The sequence below is a fragment of the Hyperoodon ampullatus genome (assembly GCF_949752795.1).
Source record: "Hyperoodon ampullatus genome assembly, chromosome: 4".
Classification (NCBI taxonomy): Eukaryota; Metazoa; Chordata; class Mammalia; order Artiodactyla; family Ziphiidae; genus Hyperoodon; species Hyperoodon ampullatus.
The window spans coordinates 166,451,375-166,475,611 of record NC_136917.1 but is presented as its reverse complement, the minus strand read 5'-3'; the positions used below and the strand labels follow the sequence as shown (position 1 = coordinate 166,475,611).

Genomic DNA, 24,237 nt, shown 5'->3' with positions numbered 1-24,237 from the left:
TGACGATAGGATATTCTAAAAATCACTCTAGCCTGGAAGGAATGAGCCATTTAGAATATTGAAAAGAATGTGTCACAGGGCTGTGCAAAACCACTGGAAGAGAGGGATTCTTAGGATAATCTGAACAAAGGAGATGTTACGGGAATGGGATGTAGCCTCCCTACTTTCAAGGGTATAACACTAAATGCTGAGTAAAAATACTGATTTACTAGTTCAACATTTCTCCGATATGATTTTGAAGTCACAATAAAACACGCCTTTCACACTACAGCATATTGAAGCTGGAAGTGAATCATGGTACCAGATCCGCCACTTTGCTAAAATAAACAGGATTCAGCTCTCCACCAGCAACCTCACTCCTGTTACTGAAGTGGATTAGAATAACCCCCTGGGGTTTCGCTGGTGGCGCAGTGGTTGAGAGTCCGCCTGCCGATGCAGGGGACATGGGTTCGTGCCCCGGTCCGGGAAGATCCCACATGCCGCGGAGCGGCTGGGCCCGTGAGCCATGGCCGCTGAGCCTGCGTGTCTGGATCCTGTGCTCCACAACGGGAGAGGCCACAACAGTGAGAGGCCCGCGTACCAAAAAAAAAAAAAAAAAAAAAAGAATAACCCCCTGGTTTGAATATTCAGACTTCAACCACCCACCTGTCAGGTAAATGAGTGTAGGCCAGTAACCTTTAGCTCAAATTGAAGTTATCACCTTGAACATGCACATTTATAGATGCCTTCAAATATAGAGCTTTGATATCTTTGCAACCAAGTTTTCTGATTAAACTTTAAGGCAGACTTTTAATGTGAGGCCCAATCTGTCCTTTGACCTTCCACTGTTTCACTCCCATGGCAACTGGCGGATGACAGAAATAACTCCAGCAACATGGAAGTAGATCAATCACCATATTGTTTGCCCACATGTATAGAGCTCTTAATAGGGTCAAGCTGTAGATGTATTTAATTGAAACAGTCAACCTATAAAAGGAAAACTACGAAACACTCTTTCGAAATGATTAGACTTCAATTCAGTCAAAAAGCTGTCCCCATTCTTACTACTGCTGCCTTAAAATGGTACAACTTCTCTAAATGTGTTGAGTTTTAGTTTTTGCGTCTTTAAAATGTAAATGTTAGTACAGCCCTGTTGTGGGGATTAAATAAGAGAATGTATGTAAAACAGATTACTTCCAGGCCTCAATAAATGGTAACGATTAATTTTATAAAATTTTATAAATAAGAAAGCTTTGATTTAACAGTTAGTCCTATGTGTGAATTGAGCTTATAAGGTGCTCACAAATCAAGTTGATAATTAACTGATTTTTTTATTTTGATACTGATAGTTCCATTTTCCATGATGCTCAGCTATGGGAAATCTGATTTTCTTTTTTCATTTGACTTAATGTTTTCAACTCAAATTATAGGGGTCTTAGATATTTATGAGGAAAAGCCAAGGATGAGTATTAAATGAGTTCAAGATAAAAATAAAAGAAAGGCAGAACTTTATTGTTTTACTAGTTACATGTCTTAGAAGTTCTAGAAAACTGGTAAAAACTAAATTCATACCTTCCATAGGTTAATTTGAGTATACAATATTCCTTATTTCTGAATATTTCTGGCCCCTTGGACCTAGAAGTGTGGACAGATAGAAGGGTAAAAAAAGGGCTGTAATCCACTTGTTTGCTTCCAAAGGATTCAAAATTACATATATTCCACCATGATCACTGTATCACTGTCAAAGAGAGTCAGTATAGATGGGAAGATGAAAAATAGTTCCTTTCCAGAATGGGATGCTTCTGAGAGAAAAAAAAACAAAAACAAAAACTATACCTAGAGAAAAAATATCCTATAGCTTCCATTTCATCTTTTAATAAAACAAAATGAGATTTTAAAAATCTAATAACGTTTGCTATGCTAATAACATCATTCAGTATTTCAAACATTATATAATGTTCTTACGTAAGCAAATAATAAGGACTATTTTGTGTATATGATAAATGCACGTATATCAAATAATTTTTTCTAATTAATTAAAAAACACTTTTTTTACACATTCCCTCTTGTGTCCTAAAACATTTCTGTAAGGGAGGTAGAAGAGACCAGTGCTTTGAAAGAGCAGTGATCCAGGAGCTGGGAAATAGCACAACTCCAGGGCTAGTCTGTGTGCGTGGACCTGGACTCAGTGACTTCAAGGTCCTTCCCTTCCCAAGCACCATACACCTCCAGTTCTCCATCTAAAGTGGGCGCACCCTCTGAACCAGGTCATGCACTAGACCACCACGGGGGGATGGGTCCATCTCAGTGGGATGTTTTATTTACCATCCCCTTTTATTCACATAACCTTGGCATCACAAGAAGGTAAAAGTTACAAAGCCACTGATGGATCAGGGTTTTACCTGAAAAAGACAATCAAGTTTTTAATAGATAGGTGGGACCATCATTTAACTTTAATAGTTGACATGCACTGAGACTTTTCAGCTTATGCTTCATTTATGTTTATATCACCTATGAAAAGCATCTCACGACGACCGTACGACGCCATTTAAAAAAAAATAAATGTATTTATTTTTGGCTGAGTTGGGTCTTTGTTGCTGCACGTGGGCTTTCTCTAGCTGCGCCAAGCCTGGGCCACCCTTGGTTGCGGTGCGCAGGCTTCTCATTGCGGTGGCTTCTCTTGTTGCGGAGCACAGGCTCTAGGCACACGGACTCAGTAGTTGTGGCATGAGGGCTCAGTAGTTGTGGCTCGCGGGCTCTGGAGAGCACGCTCAGTAGTTGTGGCTCACGGGCTTAGCCGCTCTGAGGCATGTGGGATCTTCCCAGACCAGAACTTGAACCCATGTCCCCTGCATTGGCAGGCGGACTCTCAACCACTGCACCACCAGGGAATGCATGATGCCATTCTAACTCTCCCGGTCTCCTCTCTGTCTGCAGACATTTCTTGGGGGCCATGTGAATGGTAGGGGCTAGTGATAAAAGATGAAAATGGCCCTGCCCTCAGGTAGCTTTTAGTTTAGTTGGAAAGACATATGGATGCATAATAACCATAACTTGGTGACAGAGATGAGTTTTGTTGTTACAGTAGCCTGGGGTAGGTAGTGGGCCTGGGGAAGTGTTTCTGGCTTAGAGGCACTGCCCAATAAATGCAGAAAGGATGAAATTAAGCTCTTCAGTTTAAGGAGTGCTTTTGGGGTTGTGGGTTCTTCATTCCAGGAATGAATGCACAGAGATTAAAAGGTCTCTGGCCCTTTTATACTGAAAATAAGTATAAAATAGCTTAAAACAAGATAGGCCTCCAATAGATTAATTCTGAGGGTTGATTGAATACAGCCTGCACCCCAAAATTATCAACACTGAAGTATTAAGTGGTACACACACACACACACAACACACACATTACAACATTTACATGTTTTTGAAAAAAAATTGAGGTTGGTAGCCACTTTTTACCAAGAGCTGATTTTAACTGCAGCTAATAAATGTGTACATTGAAACTATAAGAACAAGTACGTATCTTAAAGAAACAACTAAGGGCACATTTCAAAATCAAACTTGACAAAGTGTAACTATTCCTACCCTAATCACAATTATCTTCAGAACAGTTCTGTATATGTGTTGATGCATTTATACTGTGTTCCTTTATACGCTAAACCCCAAAGAGTAATTTCATGCTTTTTTTTTTTTTACGGAGAGAAAATGTGTTCCAGGTGCCCTTACAAACTCAGGATATATGTCATATTTATATCACATATCAACATGGAAACAGGAACTAGGCACACATTTGCATATTTACATAGGTAAGTATATATAAAGCAGATAGAACACGAGCAATTCACAGACATTCCTGCAGAAGATATGCTTATAATTCCGAGTTACTCTATAATCTTATCGTATTATTCATTTCCTTCACTCACAGCACAGAGGGCATCTTTCCAAAGTTGTAAAGCACTCGTAAAAAAGGCAGGAGGGGACACCATAGCCATCTGACAATGCTGCTTCCTGCCTGGCTCCTTGGAGCCCGAAGTCCAACACAGCAGAGGGCCCCATCCCAGCACGTACCTGGCTGAAACTCTGGCCTGCACCTCGGGCTTGTGCGCTGCGGGCAGGGAGCTGCGACGGGGCTGTCTCACCCAGGGCCAAGGTCTGGTTGCTATGGTAGCTGGCTGGATACTGGAAGGACCCTTCAGGTTTGGAATTGAGCTGGAGTGCACTCTGGGAGAGCAGGCTGGGCCCTGCATTGAAAGTCATTTAGAGCAGTAAGTGACAGCTTCAGTGAAGCAGAAATGACATGTATTATTTATTGAAGAGTAGCCTAGAATTATAACACGCACATGATTCCAGCCACCTATGCTTTGAATTCTGAGAACCAAAATGACTGTATAATTCGACTCCAGGTCTTAAGTGGGATTTTTTTTTTTCTTTTGTTGGTTTAAAAGTTCTCCAAAGAGTGGATTTTTTTTCAAATGATCTCATCCTGACCTACATAAAGACATTTCTAACAAGACAAATTAGTTAATCAAGCAGTTGTTTTTATATCAGACAATATCAGAAACATTTGAAATAACTGAAAGGTCTACCTATTGATACGTGTTAATTGCGTTTATGTAATTATATCTCCTACTTAATTATCAGGATGCTAAAACACTCAAAACCTTCCAATCAGTAACACATTCTATTGTATAAATAGTGATGTAATACCTCAATGCCTGAAGGGTAGACAGTGTGTAAAATATTAATGGCTCTCATACAATGTAGAATTCACCCTGATCTCACATGATCTCTGATGGCTAGTTACCTTTGCCATCACAGCAATGCACAGTAGGAGAACAAAGAGGAGATACAGTGTTTAAATCGGTGCTGCTAACCTGGCTGATACTACAAGTGGTGGAGAAAGGAGTCCTTGGCCTCATTATTTAATCATACTTTGTATGAGAAAATGTGGTTTATTTTCTTACTTTCTTTTTAGATGGGATCTTTGCCACAGTTTGCCCATTTCCTTTGTAAGCAAATTTTCTTTAATCAAATTTCATACTCACTTTGGGAATGAAAAGAAGTATAGAAGAGTGTAAGTATACTCCTATTTTCTACTGTGTGTGTTTGAGAGGGGACTGGGATAAGTGGAGTGAGTTGGGTGGGGGAGGGAGGATGTGGCATCACAAGTTTTCTCATGTTATCTTTTTTTTTTCTTTTTTTTTTCGGTACGCGGGCCTCTCACTGTTGTGGCCTCTTCCATTGCGGAGCACAGGCTCCGGACGCACAGGCTTAGCGGCCATGGCTCACGGGCCCAGCCGCTCCGCGGCATGTGGGATCTTCCCGGACCGGGGCACGAACCCGCGTCCCCTGCATCGGCAGGTGGACTCTCAACCACTGCATCACCAGGGAAGCCCTCATGTTATCTTAACCATAGTACAAAGTCACTTCTTTTTTGACGGAGGGTAATTATATACACATGGATTATGGTATAATCATTATCCCATCTTTAATCTGCCTCCTTGGCTGTTTTAGACAATAGTATAATTTTTAATAAGTGTAAACAAACTTCAAGTTCCTTACTTCTTTCTTTCTAAGGACAGAACATGGCTTTTTATTTCAAATGAGATTGCAGATTTGACATGACATAGGCCATTTTTTTTTGCGGGAACATAATATGTCTTCTCTTAATAAGCATAGGTTCACATAATCTTTGCCTTCAAGACCTTACCCTTCCCTCTAATTCCCTGATGGAACGTCTAAACAATGCAAAAATAGTTTTTCATCATCAGATATTGGATAATAAGTCAATTAGCTAAAACAGATAAGACTTGGTATTTCAGAATCTATACGGTTTCTGGAAAAAAAGTCAAGCAAGGAAATAAAACCATTCCCATCCAGTCCCAATTTCATCATGAAGGGCATTACAAAAGTACGGTTGTAATCTTTTTTCTTGCAATTTAGAAAACAGAGTCCCAAGAAAATAGTATATACCAGATGGTGAAGTTTGCGATAGCTTGCAAAAAATCATTTAATCCACACTAATGGTATAATAGGGCTAATCACCAGAATATAATGCATCTATGGGGAGTGCATTCAGAGTTTCATTCTGGATGCCAAGAACAGATTTTCCCCACTGCTGCTGTTAAAGCTGTCAGGCATGGAGACAGAGTCAAGGGGTGGTCTCTGATGCCCAGGCCATGGGCAGGCTGAGATGTGGGACAGCCTCTGGAAGGGAAGAGGGACCAATGATGGGACACAGGCAGATGGGAACTGATTGCAAAGTGGAGGAGGATGAGGTAGGTACTGGGACGACAGTGATGAACTGTAGCCAAGGGCTTTCCCCCTGGTCCCTACCCTCCTGAAGGTCACAGCTCAATGGAGGGGAGGGAGTCACGGCAGAATAAGAGAGGGCCTTTAAGGTTAGTGGTCAGCATTCTACCTACCAATGGACAGCTTCCCACTGAGACTTCTTTGGCTATTTCTTTCAGGACAGTCCACCCTGACACAGTGGCTTGCACTGGCCATGTCCCCTCCTCCACGATAATGCATCTCCAGGGTAATGAAAGTTGAAACAGATACAATAGTGCAAAGACTTTTGGAGATGTCAATAAAATGGAAAAAAAATCTTTAGTGTCATATAAATAATTTAACAATCTATAAAGCAAAAACATTGCATGTCCTGGTTATTTGCTTTTTTAAAGAGATGATGTGACTTTGCTCTGATGAACTTGCATATGTAGCTAGCAAGTCAAAGTGGTCAATTCTGAATAGATTCATAAAATAGTCTCTAGAAACCTACATATGCTCTCCAGGCAGGATCTAAAGGTGGCACTTGAGAGTCCCATTTTTGTTTTTTTTTTAACATCTTTATTGGAGTAAAATTGCTTTACAATGGTGTGTTAGTTTCTGATTTGTAACAAAGTGAATCAGCTATAAATATACATATATCTCCATATCTCCTCCCTCTTGCATCTCCCTCCCACCCTCCCTATCCCACCCCTCTAGGTTGTGACAAAGCACCAAGCTGATCTCCCTGTGCTATGCGGCTGCTTCCCACTAGCTATCTATTTCACATTTGGTAGTGTATATATATATGCCCATGCTACTCTCACTTCATCCCAGCTTACCCTTCCCCCTCCCCATATCCTCAACTCCATTCTCTATGTCTACGTCTTTATTCCTGTCCTGCCCCTATGTTTTTCAGAACCATTTTTCTTTTGATTCCATATATATGTGTTAGCATACAGTATTTGTCTTTCTCTTTCTGACTTACTTCACTCTGTATGACAGTCTCTAGGTCCATCCACCTAACTACAAATAGACAGTCCCATTTTGAAGCAATTTCAATCAAAAATATGATTTATGTGCTCCTGAAATATGCAACATGAAATAATCAAATCTGTGCATCTTTTATAGAATCAGTCGTGTATTTGATCAATACTCCATGAAAACAAACCAAGATTCTCTGTCTCATTACTTTGTTCACACATGTCAAGCACAGAACCAAGATGTACTTTGACAAAGGTAATTGTGACAATAAGCAATATATCATAATATTACAACCCTGACATAGCACCTGGCAAGGACAAAGCAGTCAGAACAATAGCCAAAACACCACATGCATTTTAGAATGATTTTCCCATTGCTTACTAGGTTTCAAATGAATAGCCATTATTCACTCCAATTTTAGAGAGGACAGATATACAAGAATATGAAAAAGGTTAAAATTACAGGACAATTCTTAATTAGTTTATAATAAAAGTAAAATTTACATGTAACTAACTCTTGATTAGCTTTATTAACATTACTGTGCATTGGGGTAGAAAGTACAATTCTCCAGAGATTTTAAAAACATTTATAGTTTTGGGCTTTAAATGATTATTATTATTATTTCTTTTTTCTCAAGAATTTAGGACTTTCCATCAAGTCTTGTTTGGGCTAGAGGTAAAATTAGGCTGTATTGCTGAGGTCATGAAGTATATCCACCACTGGGGGACGGGGACAATGTGAGAGGATTTCTTGGGATGCTCGGTGGGGACAGGAAGAGACTGGGATTTAAAATTCCACCTAGGGAAATGGAATGTTGCCTTTAGTGTAATTTTTTTTTTTTTTTTTTTTTTTGCGGTACGCGGGCCTCTCACTGTTGTGGCCTCTCCCGTTGAGAAGCACAGGCTCCAGATGCGCAGGCTCAGCGGCCATGGCTCATGGGCCCAGCCGCTCGGCAGCATGTGGGATCTTCCCGGACCGGGGCACGAACCCGTGTTCCCTGCATTGGCAGGTGGACTCTCAACCACTGCGCCACTAGGGAAGCCCTGCCTTTAGTGTAATTAATTGCTCCAGAAGAAACTTCAACTATGAGCAACAGGCGATCACTATGTCCTATTAGGTCACCTAAAGCAGAAGGCACCCTCTCGCACGTATGCTTCCAGGACATTGACCTAAGAGGTCACAGGTGACTTCTTTGACCTTTTTGGACCTTCTCCATCTTGGGACAGTCCTCAAAGATAAGCCCAGGGGTCCTATTCAAAATATCTCAGCCCTAGGGGCTAGGAAGGAGAGGGGAAACTGCTTACTGATGAATTGATAAAAGTCAAAAGAGTATGTGCCCCTCATCTGCTCAAGACACACTAGTTCAGGGACTTCCCTGGTGGTCCAGTGGTTAAAGACTCCACGCTTCCAAGGCAGGGGGCACTGGTTCGATCCCTGGTCGGGGAATTAAGATCCCACACTCTGCATGGTGCGGACAAAAAAAAAAAAAAGACACACTAGTTCCAAATGGACGGAGGGGAGAAATTCCAAAGGAACTACAGAGTTGAGGGACATGGGACCCGCCATTGATCCTAGGAGAGCATCTTAGTGTCATACCAATATCTTAATATGTCTTCAAATATCAATATATGAACTGACTAAAGACCACCTAGCAACCGGTGGAAAAAAATGCCCTTGTATCTTTGTCATTATTCTGAGAAGTGTAAACAGGGGTGTGGAGAAGTTAAGTGGTCAGCCAGTGTCGTACACTCCATAAAATGAAGATGAGACCCTGTTCTTGTCTTCCACCTTCAGCTCTGGGAGCTGTGGTTGGTTAACATCAAAGCATATTGAAGTCATATACACACATCAACATTTTAAGGTTGAAAAATTCTTTCATCAGTTTATTTGCAGGAGAGATCTTCATGCCTCAGATTGTGGTACTGCTTCCCCAAAAAACCTCTCCTTAGAGATTCCACGTGTTGGCTGGAGGAAGTCTGCTGTCCTCCAAGAGTGGGGCAGAAGTCAACCTCAGCAGATGGAAAGGCTGAAGTGTTCATTTCTTGCATAAAAATTCAGACCCACTTATAGGTTGTATTAACATATACTAAAACATATAGTCAGTTTCTCCTTAAATTAACTAGATAGTTTAGAGTTTTCCTGATTATGTGCACTCATTATCTTTACACGGATTTAAAAAAGACTTCATTTGGAATTGCTTATTCTAGTCTCCTTTAGCTAAATATTGGTCCCAGAAAACTGTAAACCTTAATTAAATTACATACTTTGCAATAACAAAGAAAAGGCCAGAGGTGTACAAAGTGGCATTCCCAAGTCATTATTTGGGTCACAATCATGCCAGTTGGAGCAGGTGTGTGTTGGAAAAAAATCCAGGACTGGAACTCAGCAGACCTGGTGGACTCTAGTCCATTTCCATGTTTATGAAAGCATAGATGATGCCGATGATGATGATGAGGAGGAGGAGGAGGAGGAAGAAGAAGAAGAAGATGATGATGATGAAGATGAAGATGAGGATGAAGAAGAAGAAGAAGAAGAAGAAGAAGATGATGATGATGATGAAGAAGAAGATGATGATTAGGAGGAGGAGGATGAAGAAGATGAGGATGAAGAAGAAGAAGAGGAAGAAGATGATGATGATGAAAATGATGATGAGGATATCAATACCTGCTCACATTTCCTGAGTGCTAAGTTCCAGGAACTGTCCTGAGCAGTTTACATCTATTAACCCCTGGAAGCTTAACAAGATCCCAATAAACGTGCTGTTATCCCCCTTTATGATGGCAGAGCTTAAGGTCCCAGTGACTGAGACCACACACACTGATGCCTAGTGCAAGCAAGGCAGTCTGGTTTCAGAGTGTGCGTTCTTTCCACGCTTCATTATTTGTTCTCTAAAATTTTAATATCTACAAATTTGAGTACCTAATGAGATAATGGATGTGAAAGTGCTTGGAAAAATATAAACTGCTACACAAATGTCAGTTATTAGTATTATTATCTAATTATCTAATTACTGAGCCACATGATCTGAGAATAAAACCCTGATTGGAATTTGTCCTGAAAACCTTATTATAGTACTGTCCCATATATCAGTGTTTTCTTTCAACAGCCTGTGAGCTTTCATTCTGCAAAGGAGACATACAAGGCATAGATCATTAAAATGGCTTGAAATTAAAACCAAACCAAATAAAACCTAGTGTCAGAGTCAAGAGATGGGGAAGAGAAAGTTCTCTCTTAGCCTGAAATTCCCGTCTTTATCAACCTCAAAACATTCTCAAACTTCAAGTGTTGTTTAAATGTCACCTCCTTCATGCAGCCTGCCCTGATGCCTGATTGCCCCAGGGAAATTAACCCTACCCCCTTCATGCTACCTTAACACTCTGCATAGACCAGACTCTGAGAAATTTCAAGAGATATGTGTACAGTATTACACAGAAGGAGAGTAATAGGATAAAAACAGGGAGTCTGAACATTTATGTGAAAGGAGCAGGACTCTGGGATTGGATACTTGGAGACACTAGAGGCCAGAGATTTCCTGGAGTGCAGAGAAAGGAAACCAGTAATAATGGAGGAAACATGAACTGCGATAGTGGCCACGGTAGGGAGGAAGAGAAAGTGCACATTTAAGAGGCATCCTTTTTAAAAAGCTCATCGGTATTTGGGGACTAAGTAGACAGGAAGGGAAAGACAGCTGAAATGACTGGCAACTCTTCAGCTGATCTCTAGCAGGATCTCGCTGACACTGCACTGGGTGCTGGGGAGATTCCCACAGTGCAGAGTAAGTCCTTCTAGAAAGCCGAGCAGACAAGACAGAACTCTTAGGGTCAGGTGCACACCTTCTGTTTCTACAAGTTTTAAGGTGATTTATTGGCAGTTGCTAATTCTGGTCTGCTTCAGTTGAACATCTGTCCCAGAACTCAGCAAATATTCACTAAAGGAGTGTGAAAAAAGCAAAAACTCCCCTCACATGTCATTCCAAGGGAAGGATTAGCAAGAGACATATGTTGGGGACCCCGTGTTTTGGGGAAGGACAGGCTTAATCTTAAAATTACAGAATTGTTGGAGATGGTGGGAGTTCACATAGTTAGAAAGGGAGTCTGGGCTTGATTTTAACACTGGCTCTAACAGACCTGACTCTCTTTCTAGATCTTAAAACATTTCCAAGATCAAAGCTTGGTTATATGTTAGTGAAATTTTAGGACAGAGATGTAATTATCCAAGTCATCAGTGGTGGAAGCTGAAGCCTCCAGAACAAGACAAGGTCTTTAAGTGGTAACTAAGATATCAATTTAATTCCGAGGGATTATTTTACCATCAAAAGAGTTATTGACAAGAATGCACTGAAATAAACAGTTATGAGATCTAGGCAATGTCTCACATAGGCGCTCAATTAATGTTTTGTTAGGTTGTTAATTCAGGATAATCAAGAATAATAAACACACGTTGAGACAGACAAATTCAGGATTGAATAAGTGACAAAGGCAGCTTTGTTTAGATTTCCGTTTGTCAGGAAGTTTAGAAACATTCTTTACTTACTCTTAGGTTAAACTGACTCAAAATAATATAAAATCTTATCTTTACGTAGACCATGAAAAATAAAGTCAATAATATTCACACACATCGATAACCGTCAGAGAATTTGCATTCATTTCCACCCTCTTGTTATCCAATCTTTGTGGAAGGCTAAGAATAATTTGAAGGTTAAGTATTATTTTATTTTAAATGAGAATAAAATCTTAGAGCAGCAACACATAAAAAGAAAGGGGAAATCTTTTAGTGGAAAATGTTGAGTAAGAAGAAAGGAAATAGCTAGTGGAAATTATATATATATATATATATATACGTGTGTGTATATATATACACACACAAAAGGGCTATTATAAATTCTAAAATCAATGAGAAAAATTGTCAATTATTTGTAAGGTGATTGAACTGATTTAAATCAAGCTTAAAGCACTTTAGTCATATCATATCTTTAGTCATAACTCTACAGCGTAAAAGTACTGACTTTTGCTTAAATTGCACTATTAATCAGTTTCATTCATAGCAGCAGTTTCTTCTTTATGGGCTTTGGATGAACTTGCCAATTTACAAACCCACTTGGAACAAGAGGTAGTTAGAAGTGATAAACTAGTTGTTTTCTCCTGATCTTCACTAGTAACTTGAAAAGATCACAGGTAGGAGTTTCACTAACCTAAAATCTACCATCCCTAAAATTAACTGAAGGCAAAAGCTTGAGTGGCCCATTTATGTAAGAAATCTCAGGGCTGATGTGGTTGTTCTATAGGCAGATGTGTTCTTAAACTTGATTTCTAAGTCTCTTTCTTCAGAATATCAGTTTCATCTGGTCAGCTCCTTTCAATGTATAATGCTTTACTAAAAGTGAGAACTTTAATGGTCCCAAGAATACAGAAGTACTCATTCAGTTTTTAAACTGATTTAGATTCAATCAATGCTACTGGCCTAACTAGTCTGCTTTTTCAAGTTTGACTACTGTATGTGAAATAACCAAAGATGGGTAAAGCTTTCACACTAAATACAATAACTTAGTTTCTTTACATCTGTATACAATGAAGGGAAATAAGCAAAATGACATTTATCACAAAAAATAAACTTCAAATATAAAACTTTGGTTTAAAATGTACAGCTCAAGAATTTTACTGTGCATGGGATTTTTACATAATGTTATATTCATAGAATGGTATTTTTATAGCTTGCTCTAGTCCCCAACTATTTCCTTGAACAGTTTTGTCTTTGGATTATTTACTATTTAAAAAAAATTAATGTAGCACAAAATGAGGAAAAGCATTACATATATTTCTTTATAAATTAACAGTCTAAAGATAATAGATTCATATTTCTCACTATTAATAACTGCAAAAAGAAATAGAAAATTAATACAAATCAGTATAGGAGAAAACAAAATTTAAAAGCCAAATTCTGAAAACATTACAATGTATTTATGGAATTACACTAGCTTAAAGAACCAGTTTTTGATTTGCTACAAATCACAGACTTCTCCCTAGATGCCTGCATGGTTTGCTCACACATTTATTCAGGTCCCTGATCAAGTATCTTCTCACAAAGGATGACTTCCTGGCCCCTTGATCATTCTCTCAAAACTAGAGTAGTTTTGGGACTTCCCTGGCGGTCCAGTGGTTAAGATGGCTCTTCCACTGCAGGGGGTACAGGTTCAATCCCTGGTTGGGGAACTAAGACCCCACATGCTCCAAAGGGCTTTAATTTACCACGAGTCACATAGAATACTATTTACGATACTAAAACTGGGAAGTGTTTAAAAGAGAAGGCTGCGTCACACACTTTCCATGAGCCGTCAGAGCGATGATGCTATCAAGTGCCACGTAGCATCCAGGAAGCTTCACTGAACACTCATCATGTGTGATTCTCATTCTATTTTTGTTGTTGTTTATTTTATTGAAGTATAGTTGATTTACACTGTTGTATTAATTTCTGCTTTACAGCAAAGTGATTCATTTATACATATATATACATTCTTTTTCATATTCTTTTCCATTATGGTTTCTCACAGGATAATGAATACAGTTCCCTGTGCTACACAGTAGGACCCTGTTGTTTATCCATCCTATATATATAATAGTTTGCATCTGCTAACCCCAAACTCCCATCCATCCCTCTCCCACCGCCCCCCCCCACCTTGGCAACCACAAGTCTGTTCTCTATGTGACTCTCATTCTCACTCTCTCTCTCATTGTCCGAGAATGAGCATGGAAAGGCAAAGAGCATCATGGGATTACTGTGAAAATGGGTGCCTTTGCAGCCCCCCTTGAAAGGTTCTCAAGGACCCCCAGGAATCCCAAGTGCACTCTGGGAACCACTGCCCTACTCTACCCCCCACTGGCTTTGTCATTGCTGGAGGCAACTACCTACCTGACTTTATAGTATTTAGAGTGCTTGACTTCAGCCTTTTTTGCCTAGAATGGAAATGCCACAAGGGCAGAGATTCTCTGTTCTACTGTTAATAAGTGCTTAATATAGACATTTAAAAAAAGAATGTAACACCTACCTGTGCCTATAGTGATACAATAAAAAGCCAGTATGTTAAGATTTGATTTTATCTGTTGCTGTTGAAGTGACTTATTGTTTGATCAGTGGCAGTTTTAATATTTTAAATTCTGGGGGAATCCTATATGACATCTCCATAAGGTATTACCAGGAGACCCTTCCCTCCACTGTGCCCCGGGGAAAAGTCTGCTTAATCTGACTTTCTAACCAGAGCTTTCTGCCTCTTTACTTTTCCTCACTTCCACCAGCTTTCATCTGACCCTCATGTTTGTGTGTTGTGCACCTAGAGTGCCTTGACAATTTCAAAACCCAATTATATTTTCATTAAAAATTTCCCCAGGCTCTAAACTCCGTGCTTGATTCCAGGAGACCCAGATAACACAGATGAGAATGATGTTTTCAGTGAGAAATTTGCATTGTTTTCTCTTGCTTAGGGAATGGATAAGAAGCACTTGGTATTTTACGTCTTTGCACATCAGTGGTGGAAGCTGAAGCCACAAGAACGAGACAAGGCCTCAATTCCGAGGTCTGCCTCTGAGCTGGTGACCTCTTTGGAGAAGGTATAGCATGCTTCTTAAATGTCCATGTGAAAGAAGGAAATTTAAAAGAAAGAAGTGAACATTAGCTGAAAAACAGGTGGAGATAAAATCTGGAGGGAAAGATAATGATAGCTCCCTGGAGGATATCACTACAGCCTGTGGGCTACCTGGGTGATTTCTCTCACCTTTTGCTCACACCTTTCACTGCTAACTTCCCATTGGCTCTATAACGCCAAAAGTAGTGGAGGAGGTGGGTGTGCGAGAATTTGGAAAGGAAACAAAAGGACACATGTAGCATCAGACGACTTCAGGCTTGAACCATGACAAACTTCTGCAGAGGAGACTCTCGTGTTTGTATTTCAAAAATTTGGACCAAAGGGCATATGATGAAGTAATTTCACAAGAAATGAACAATTCAAGGATGTACTCAACTAACTTGAATAAATGCATGTCCAGGAAAGGACTTGGGGTCTCCAGAGCCCAAGTGACAGTCATCAACCACTGGTGGGATGAGGGGAACAGTAGGACTTGAATCCAGGTCTTATGGTTCCAAGGGCAGGATGGGCTTCCTTGAACCCCTACCCAGAGGCTCTCCACCCCATCAGGTCTAACTAAGGACCTGGTTTCCACCATAACAGGTTATCAATATTGTGAGCCACATTATGTATATAGTTATTATTTTGGTTATTCTAATTACTATAAAAATCTTATACTCTTAAACCACTTCTGAATCCTTTGTTGCCATGTTGACAGGAGTTATGAAAATATTCACTTCACAAAGATGTCTCTTACCTTTGTTATTATTACATAAGAATATATGGGATAATATTTTATAGCATTTTAATAACCTGATCTCTCAACAATTTTCTCACCACATAGAATTAATTATATTCACAGTAATTAAATGAAAATGACAGACTGTAAATCAAGAGTAATAATATATTCCCTTCTGTCAAACTACATATGATTATTCTATTTGGATTTTACCTGCTCAGAATGGTAACTTACATGATTGATTCTTGATTTCTTGAATATATTCTGATTTGAGAACTCAATAAGATAACACTGCTTTCTTTGCCATAATACTCAGAATATCTTAAGTTCCTAAGATTTCCTTCCTACTGAATGCTGGGATTTTCTAAGATATGGTAGAATTTCAATTTGTCCAGCTGCTATAGAAAAATACTTGCTACTTCAAAATATAATAATTAAACAAATTAACAATCTCTATAAACATATAGGCCCTTTTACCCCAAGCTGTCCATTCTCTTTCTGATTTCGACTGACAAATACTTTCATTAATTTTTGGCTGAGATATAATGACCCTCATTTCTGACTTTGTATCTCCAAGGATGCATGGATTAAATACGGTACTTGGTCCATGGCAGTTTAAGTTAAGCTGTATATTATATGAGAAGCTAATGGCCCTGAGCTTCTGTCAATAACTTTTTTTTTTCCAGTAAAGCAGCAGCAATTCTGGTGACTCCATGACACGTATTTATTAGAACTGAAATTACACAGCCAGCAGTCACAAAATAGTGGTGGGTGGCAGAGGTTGTACACATGATTTACATACTGTTTATGATAGCACTTTGTAAAAAATGGGAAGTGTTGGAAAACACTGATAAATGTAGGACGCTACAGTCTGTATAATAGAGGAGTTATTGCTTGCCTTAGGGTCAAGAAGATGGGTTTACTGAGATTCAACTTTTACTTTAATCAGATCTTGGAAAGAAAAATAACAAAAGCTTTTAAACAACAAATTCTGTACTATGTGCTTAGGGGCTGAGACTGGTTGACATTGTAGTAATGTTTCAAGCTGGTTTTAGACTGTATTTCGTGTTGTTTTAGTCTCTTTCGGGTTAGGACTAAGACACTGGCTCTCAAGGGCAGCGTGCCAGGTCCAATTTAGCATCAGCTATTTCATGTCTGTTCTAGTTAATGAGTCCATTGATTGAATCATCACACAAACAAGGGATGAGCAGAATCTCATGGGCTTGTGCTAATTATATGAAACATGTCGAAGAGCCATTACATCTTATATGCATTATGTTTATATAAATATAAACACATATATTGTTCTAGTATTGAGTAGAAGGTTGTGCTGATTATTCTCTTTGTTCCACATATTCATTCTCCACCCTTCTCACCTCAGAGACTGTTTCACAAGGTCCACTTGGCACTTGGTTTATGATTGGACTTGGCCAGTGAGAGGCACGAGAAGGGCATCAGGAGTTAGAGGAGAGAGAGGCCAGGGTATTTATTTCTCTGTTCCCACCAGCCTTGCCTCTTGACTCTGCTGGCACTAGTCCCTCGATTTTTCCTTCGGGACTAAGGGTGGCAAGGGTTTCCATCGGTTGCTACCCCCTGAGTATCTCTGCAGGCATTGATTGCTCCCTGAATCTTGCTCACTTCTTTGTAAATCGTCCCCTAATTAAATTCTCTTCAGTTTAACTTTTTTTGAGTAGACTCTATTTCCCATCTGGACCCTGATGCAAATACAAACAGCAATTAGGATTATTAATTTATGATAGTCTAAGTACTTAAAATTAGCAATAATTGATCCCCCAAATGATAGCTGTCTACTCAATATTTTTAAATTAACTTCCTAAACTTTATTCAGTTCGTTCAGTCTCAAACTGACTCTGAAAATGTTAAGAACAAACATTTCATAAGAACACGAATATTCCACATTTCACTGTGGTTCAGATCTTTTGGTATAAAATTTTCAAGTGGCACTTTCATCACCTGTGTTTTTTGTCTGTTTGTTCGTTTTTTTATTTTGCTTTGTTTCTTTTCCTATCTTCAAACAAGGAAGCAGGGCCTTGCAAAAAGAATAACTAACTAAAATCTTAGGAGTTTTCAAAAAGATAATTCACTACCTAATAACATAAACTAAGTAATATTTCTGAACACCAACTAATTCAGCAGTTAGCAAATATATTTCAAAAAAATCTTACTGGAGTTTTTAAATTTCCCATAATGAAGATACACCTTTTGTAGATAGTGTTTGAAAACATTCTGCAGAAATAAAAAAGTGAACACTAAAAGTTCTTTCTACTTCTCCTGGGTGTAGCAGAGTGTCTCAATTCAGAAATTCAGGATTATTAGTTGACTTAAAGTTTTTTTTTAAGTTCATATACTTATCCTTTCTATTATTTTATTGATTTATCTCTTTTAGTATTCATTTATTTACTTCTTCTACTCCTTTTTATATTACTTTATCTCTGCATTGCTTCTAGTATTTCCATCTTCCTAGCTTCTTTTGGTTTATTTAACCCTTTTTAAGGTGTCCCAGTAATGAATACACAACACTTTACTTTTTCTTTTATTTTTCATAATAAATTATGATTTCCTCTGAGTGCAATTTTTTACCATACACTTATGTTTTCATTATAAAATGTTGCTATTCTATTTGCTTTGTAAATAGTATGTAGTTATCTCTTTGCTTCTGTTTTGATTCACAGTGGCCAAAAGTATGTCTCTTAATTTTAATGTGATTATATGATTGCTTAGCATTTTATTATTTACTTTTAATTTTACTGAATTATCATCAAAGAATGTGGTCTTCCTATGCTTTTTAATTTTTAGGATTGTCTTTACAGTCCATCAGCTGATCAATTTTTATAAATTTTCCTTGGACATATATAACAAGTGTTTATTATTATTCAAAAAATGTTTTTAATTTATTTAATGCATTGATTTGTTAATTATTTATTCCAACTTTCTGTGGCCTTTCTCTTTTAGTATTCAGTCTGATTCTGAATACTAAAAGAAAAAGTGTTCACAATATTTTTCATCACCTTCTTTCATTTTTAATAGTTTTTAATATTCAGGTGCTATTTTGTTTGGCACATACATATTCACCAGATTTTACCACATAATTATAAGTTAAATTATTTTTACTGGATAATTCCTTTTTGACCCTGCTTAGTGCTTCTGCATTAAATTCCACTTCACCTCACATTGTTCTTCCCAATCCCACTCCTTGTGTTCATTGTATTTGCTGTCACTACTTTGTCTATTCCTTTAATTTCAACATTTATTTCATTAATATAAGTGTGTATATTAAACATAACATCACTATTTTATTTTCATTTACTGCAAATTTGAATTATTCTTTTCAGATAATTCAGTGCTTACATATAGTGTTAGATTGATATACTTGATTTATCACTTCTATTTTAATGTGCTTCTTAATTTACTCTTTTCTTCCTTCTTTTTTCTGTACTTTCTATGAATAAAACGTTATCCCCCACCTAAAATCATAATAAAATATATTTCTCTATTATTCTATAAAAAATAAGATAGCCAATATCATCCTCCCGAGACACAGTATTTTATCTCTGCTTTCCTTACTCTATAATAAAATGAGTACATGTGCCTCAAATATTAATTAAATATAGTTCTAACTATAACTACCCCTACAAAAGAAATATATTTATAGACTTTGAGAAAAAAGAGGTAACAATCTTACATTTTAAAATATAGAATATAGAGAACAAGTATAATACAAATCTTGCATCTTACTTTAGGAGTTTTATTAAGGGGATGCATATGGTTAAAATAAATCTGGATATTCATGATGATGTTACCCTAAGAGTCGTGGTATTATAAAGATCATAGAGAAATGAACTAATATATAAATTAAATGGTTTTGAGATCACTATGCTATCTTACTCTTATATCTTTCTTTTATATGCAAACCTTAATGGGTATTCAAGGAAAATTTATTTTTTTAAATTAAGGAATAAAATGCTCCACTGATTTCTCATGTAGAAATTATCAGGGTAATGTACATTTTAATGATTTAATTTTTAGCTTTTTGTGGGATTTTATTAAAATAGGTCAAGAGAATTTTATAATTTATTAAAATGAGGCTCATTTCAATTCATAGAACTTTAATTTCAAAGCCTCAGCTACTCTGGTTGAAAAATATATAACTAAGTAAAAGAAAGAAATGTTTAAATATTCTATTGAGATTAATATAGCTATTCAAGATAGCTAAACATAGAAATAGAAGGAGTTATTGCATAGTACTATAGCATGGTACTAAATAGTACTGCATATATTACATCATTTTTTTCCATTTTGTTATATAATTGCTCTACCATTTAAGATCTTTATCAACAATAATCTGTATGAGTAAAGCATTGATAGTTAACCTTAAAGCAGACACTGTGTTGATTAAACAACTAAATGATGAGTTCATACAATGTGCTACTCTAGATGCCAAAAAGGATATCAGAGAATTGGTGAGGATCACCAATATGTCAATAATTGGTGAGAAATCTAGATGATAATTACTGACTTAAGAGAGTTTCTAATCAAATGTGAATTAGTGTGTAATTACTGACTTAAGAGAGTTTCTAATCAAATGTGAATTAGTGTGGGGTAATGTCGGAAGGAAGTAGGTGAGAGAGGAGTGAAATGGATAAAACAAGTATAAACACATCTTGATGTCCTATTATATATGACTCATGATATAAATTATAATAATACTATAATATTAATGGCATAATGCTCTTATATTTTAATTGTCTTCAAGCTTAACTGTCATTTGACTTACTTTCACTTGTTGAATAGTCTTGCGGGTCAAGTATTCCTGATTCCTGCAGTGATCTAATACAGGAGTCCACCAATTCAAGACCTGTTGTGAGCTCATCTTCGATATCTTTTTGACCATCTGAAATATAATATTTTAAAGACATGAACAAATACATGGTAATGTCAATATTAAAGCTTAAGACTGTCATTTAATAATCAAAAATATCCTAACCAAAGATATTACCTTTTTGAAATTCTCATTAGATATCACATTGTAACCCTTGGTCAACCACCATTAAAAACCAAGGCCAGCCAAGTCTATGTATACATGAAGAACATAAAGTTCCTAGGGAATTGGAAGAAATTAACTCCCACGAAATCTTGAGCTATCAGAACAGCTTCATCTAATTTTAGTGTCATGTGTTGTCATATTCATTTTCATAAGTCTCTTCCTAAAGTTCACAAGAAAATTAATCAATAGAGATATATGTAGCAGTAAATATAAATGCTCATCAAGAAGCTGTACTTTCAATCTAAATGTCCATCAACAGAAGAATCGATAAAGAAGATGTGGTGCATATATATATATATATATATATATATATATTATATATATGTATATACAATGGAATATTACTCAGCCATAAAAAAAGAGTGAAATAATGCCATTTGCAGCAACATAGATGGACCTAGAGATGATCATACTAAGTGAAGTAAGTCAAAGAGAGAAAGGCAAATACCATATGATATCACTTGTGTGTGGAACCTAAAATATGATACAAATGAATTTATTTGCAAAATAGAAAACAGACTCACAGACATAGAAAACAAACTCATGGTTACCAAAGGGGAAAGGGGGTAGGGGATGGATAAATTAGGAGTTTGGGATTAGCAGATACAAACTACTTTATGTAAAATAGATAAACAACAAGGACCTACTGTATAGCACAGGGAAATGTATTGAATATCTCATAATAAACCATAATGGAAAGGAATATGAAAAAGAATATATATATATATATATATATATATATATATATATATATATGTGTGTGTGTGTGTGTGTGTGTGTGTGTGTATGAATCACTTTGCTGTACACCAGAAACTAACACAAAACTGTAAATCAACTATACTTCAATAAAAAAAAGAAGCTATACTTTACCTTGTGATTGCCAGTGAAACTGCTCTTCTGCTGAACTATAAAAGAGAGAATACATAGGTGTAATGAATCGGTTAGAAACAAAAGAACTCTAGACTATAAGTCACAAAGGCACATGAGGGTAGTAATGGTGGCTCCATGGAACTCCCTTTAATTTCTGACTGAGAAAAGGGATCCCATTTTGACATGATCTTAACTTTAATATGTTTGATGTATACCTCTTTTGAATCACAGGTATTAGCATGTTATAAATTGACATCGTTCAGTAATTTTCAGAAGAATAACTCATTTTTTACAAATCCCAACATATCATACTTATTCCTTACAATAATTTCTACATACATGCAGTTTTATTCAACTTTAGTCATTTTAAAATACAAATCTGAATAGTTTCATGTAGACTTTGTAAGGTATTCTAATAAAGAAATAACTTTCTCCATTTTCATTATAAAGAGATAAAATAAATCTATACCTTCTTCTAGACATATCATATAAGGAGTTCCTTTCAGCTGTTTATTATATTTCAAATTAAGTCATATAAAAGTTATAACACTTTACACCAATTGAATATACAGTTCCCAAATTCTCACTTTATAAGTACATCTTATAAAATGACCCAGGTAGAAGGGGTTGCTCATCTAAATGATATGCCAAAGACACTGTGCAGATTGTAACAATGTAGGCACATAAATTTTTTCTGAATGATTTATTAAAATACATAAATAAATTTAAAATTTCTAAATATGAACAGTTCTTTCATTATATATGCAAATAGTTCCAACATACCCTTTTTTAATATGTCAATAATTTGTGAGAAATCTAGATGCCAATTACTCACGGGTATCATTTTGAGAATGACTTTCTACCCTTATTTCACTAGATCTTTTACTCTGATCAAGCAGCTTCTATGAATAGCTCATCAGTTTCACAACAGCATGTAGGTTTTAGAACTTTAATCTATACCTTAGAGATGGCTTCTGAATACATTTGCTAGGGGAAAAGGAAACTCTGGTATAAATCAGCATTCAGAATAGCCATGATTGATATACATGAATATAAGAGTAGTCCCTTAAGAGACATATGACTTTTTAAGGCTATCTTTCTCCTCAGCCAATCCATTTTAGCAAAGTGGAAAATGGTTTTGCAATGATGAGAGCTATAGACAATTGATACATGAAATGATAACATTACAAATTCAGTCCAATGCAACTTCTTGCTTCAAAAAGATGTAGCATGATAAAGTAGTAAGGTCTAACTGCAAAGTTTAACACTTAAAACAGAAATGTAATCCTATAATTAATATTTTAAAAATTACAAAGCATGTTCACTTAGTAAGTGGCATTTAATATAGGGGTGGAAAATGCTTTCATAATTGTAGTGAGTTGAATGGTGCCCTTCCCCCACAAAAGATATGTCCACACTAAATCCCTAGAAATTGTGAATGGTTACTTATTGGAAAAGGGTTTTCACAGATGTAATTAAGTTAAAGATCTTCAGATAAGATCATCCTAAATCCAATGACAAGTGTCCTTAAAAAAAATCCTTAGAGGAGAAAGATGCAGAAGAGAAGGTCAGAGGCAGAGACAGAGACTGGAGTTATGCGTCTTTAAGCCAAGGAATATCTGGAGCCAGCAGAACATGGATGAGTTAAGAAAAATTCCTCCCCTTTAGCCTTCTTAGGGGACATAGCCCTGTCGATAGAACTTGATTTTGAACTTCTGGACTCCCAAACTGTGAGATAATAAAATGTCTTATATTTTAAGCCACTCAGTTATAGTAATTTGTTATGGCAGCCCAAGGAAGACAATACAGTATTTTTCTGATACAATAAAAATGTTCTCATGCTATATCCTTCAAGATTTACTACTATCTCTATGCTACTACATTCCTTTTACCAGTTCAGTCCTTTGCTGAGTACTTACTGTATACCAAGGCTCTGCTAATTCACAACAGTCACTAATGACTTTTGGTGGATGGGGAATAACTGGCTTATTGATGTTAAATAACTTGACCACACACATCATATGGAACTCAGCAGGGAGTTAAACTAATCTGTCCAACTCCAAAAGTCATAGAACAGAGCTGGAGTAATCAGGCTTCCTGTCTTCAGACTATACTATAAAGCTCTAGTAATCAAAAGAGTATGGTACTGGTGCAAAAACAGACACATAGATCAATGGAATAGAATAAAGAGTCCAGAAATAAACTCACACACTTATGGTCAATTAATCTATGACAAAGGAGGCAAGAATATACAATGGAGAGAAGACAGTCTCTTCAATATGTGGTGCTGGAAAAACTGGAGAGCTACATGTAAAAGAATGAAATTAGAACATTCTCTATCTTCATATACAAAGATAAACTCAAACTGGATTAAGACCAGATACTATAAAACTCATAGAGGAAAACGTAGGCAGAACACTCTTTGACATAAATCTCAGCAATATTTTTTATTGGATCCATATCCTAAAGCAAAGGAAACAAAAGTAAAAGTAAACTAATGGGACCTCATTAAACTTAAAAGCTTTTCTACAGCAAAGGAAACCATCTACAAAATGACAACACAACCTACTGAATGGGAGAAGGTATTTGCAAATGATATGACCAAAAAGGGCTTAATTCCAAAATATACAAATAGCTCATACAACTCAATATCAAAAAAATAACCCAATTAAAAAATGGGCAGAAGAACTGAATAGACATTTTTTTCAAAGAGGAAATGCAGAT

At 36.9% G+C, this 24,237-nt stretch overlaps 1 protein-coding gene across 4 annotated transcripts in view; it reads right to left on the bottom strand.

Moving 5' to 3' along the window:
- The window catches only part of CTNND2 (catenin delta 2), a gene marked incomplete at both ends in the record, with an annotated part of 950,049 nt that overhangs the window by 435,649 nt on the left and 490,163 nt on the right, over positions 1-24,237 (bottom strand). For 2 of the 4 annotated variants that reach the window (XM_079701889.1, XM_079701890.1), the window contains 3 exons: positions 4,042-4,214; positions 20,374-20,490; positions 21,514-21,548. In XM_079701889.1, coding sequence (XP_079558015.1) covers positions 4,042-4,214; positions 20,374-20,490; positions 21,514-21,548 — 325 coding nt within the window. Of the gene's footprint in view, positions 1-4,041; positions 4,215-20,373; positions 20,491-21,513; positions 21,549-24,237 lie in introns of those variants that run through there. The other 2 variants (XM_079701891.1, XM_079701892.1) reach the window with 1 other exon arrangement.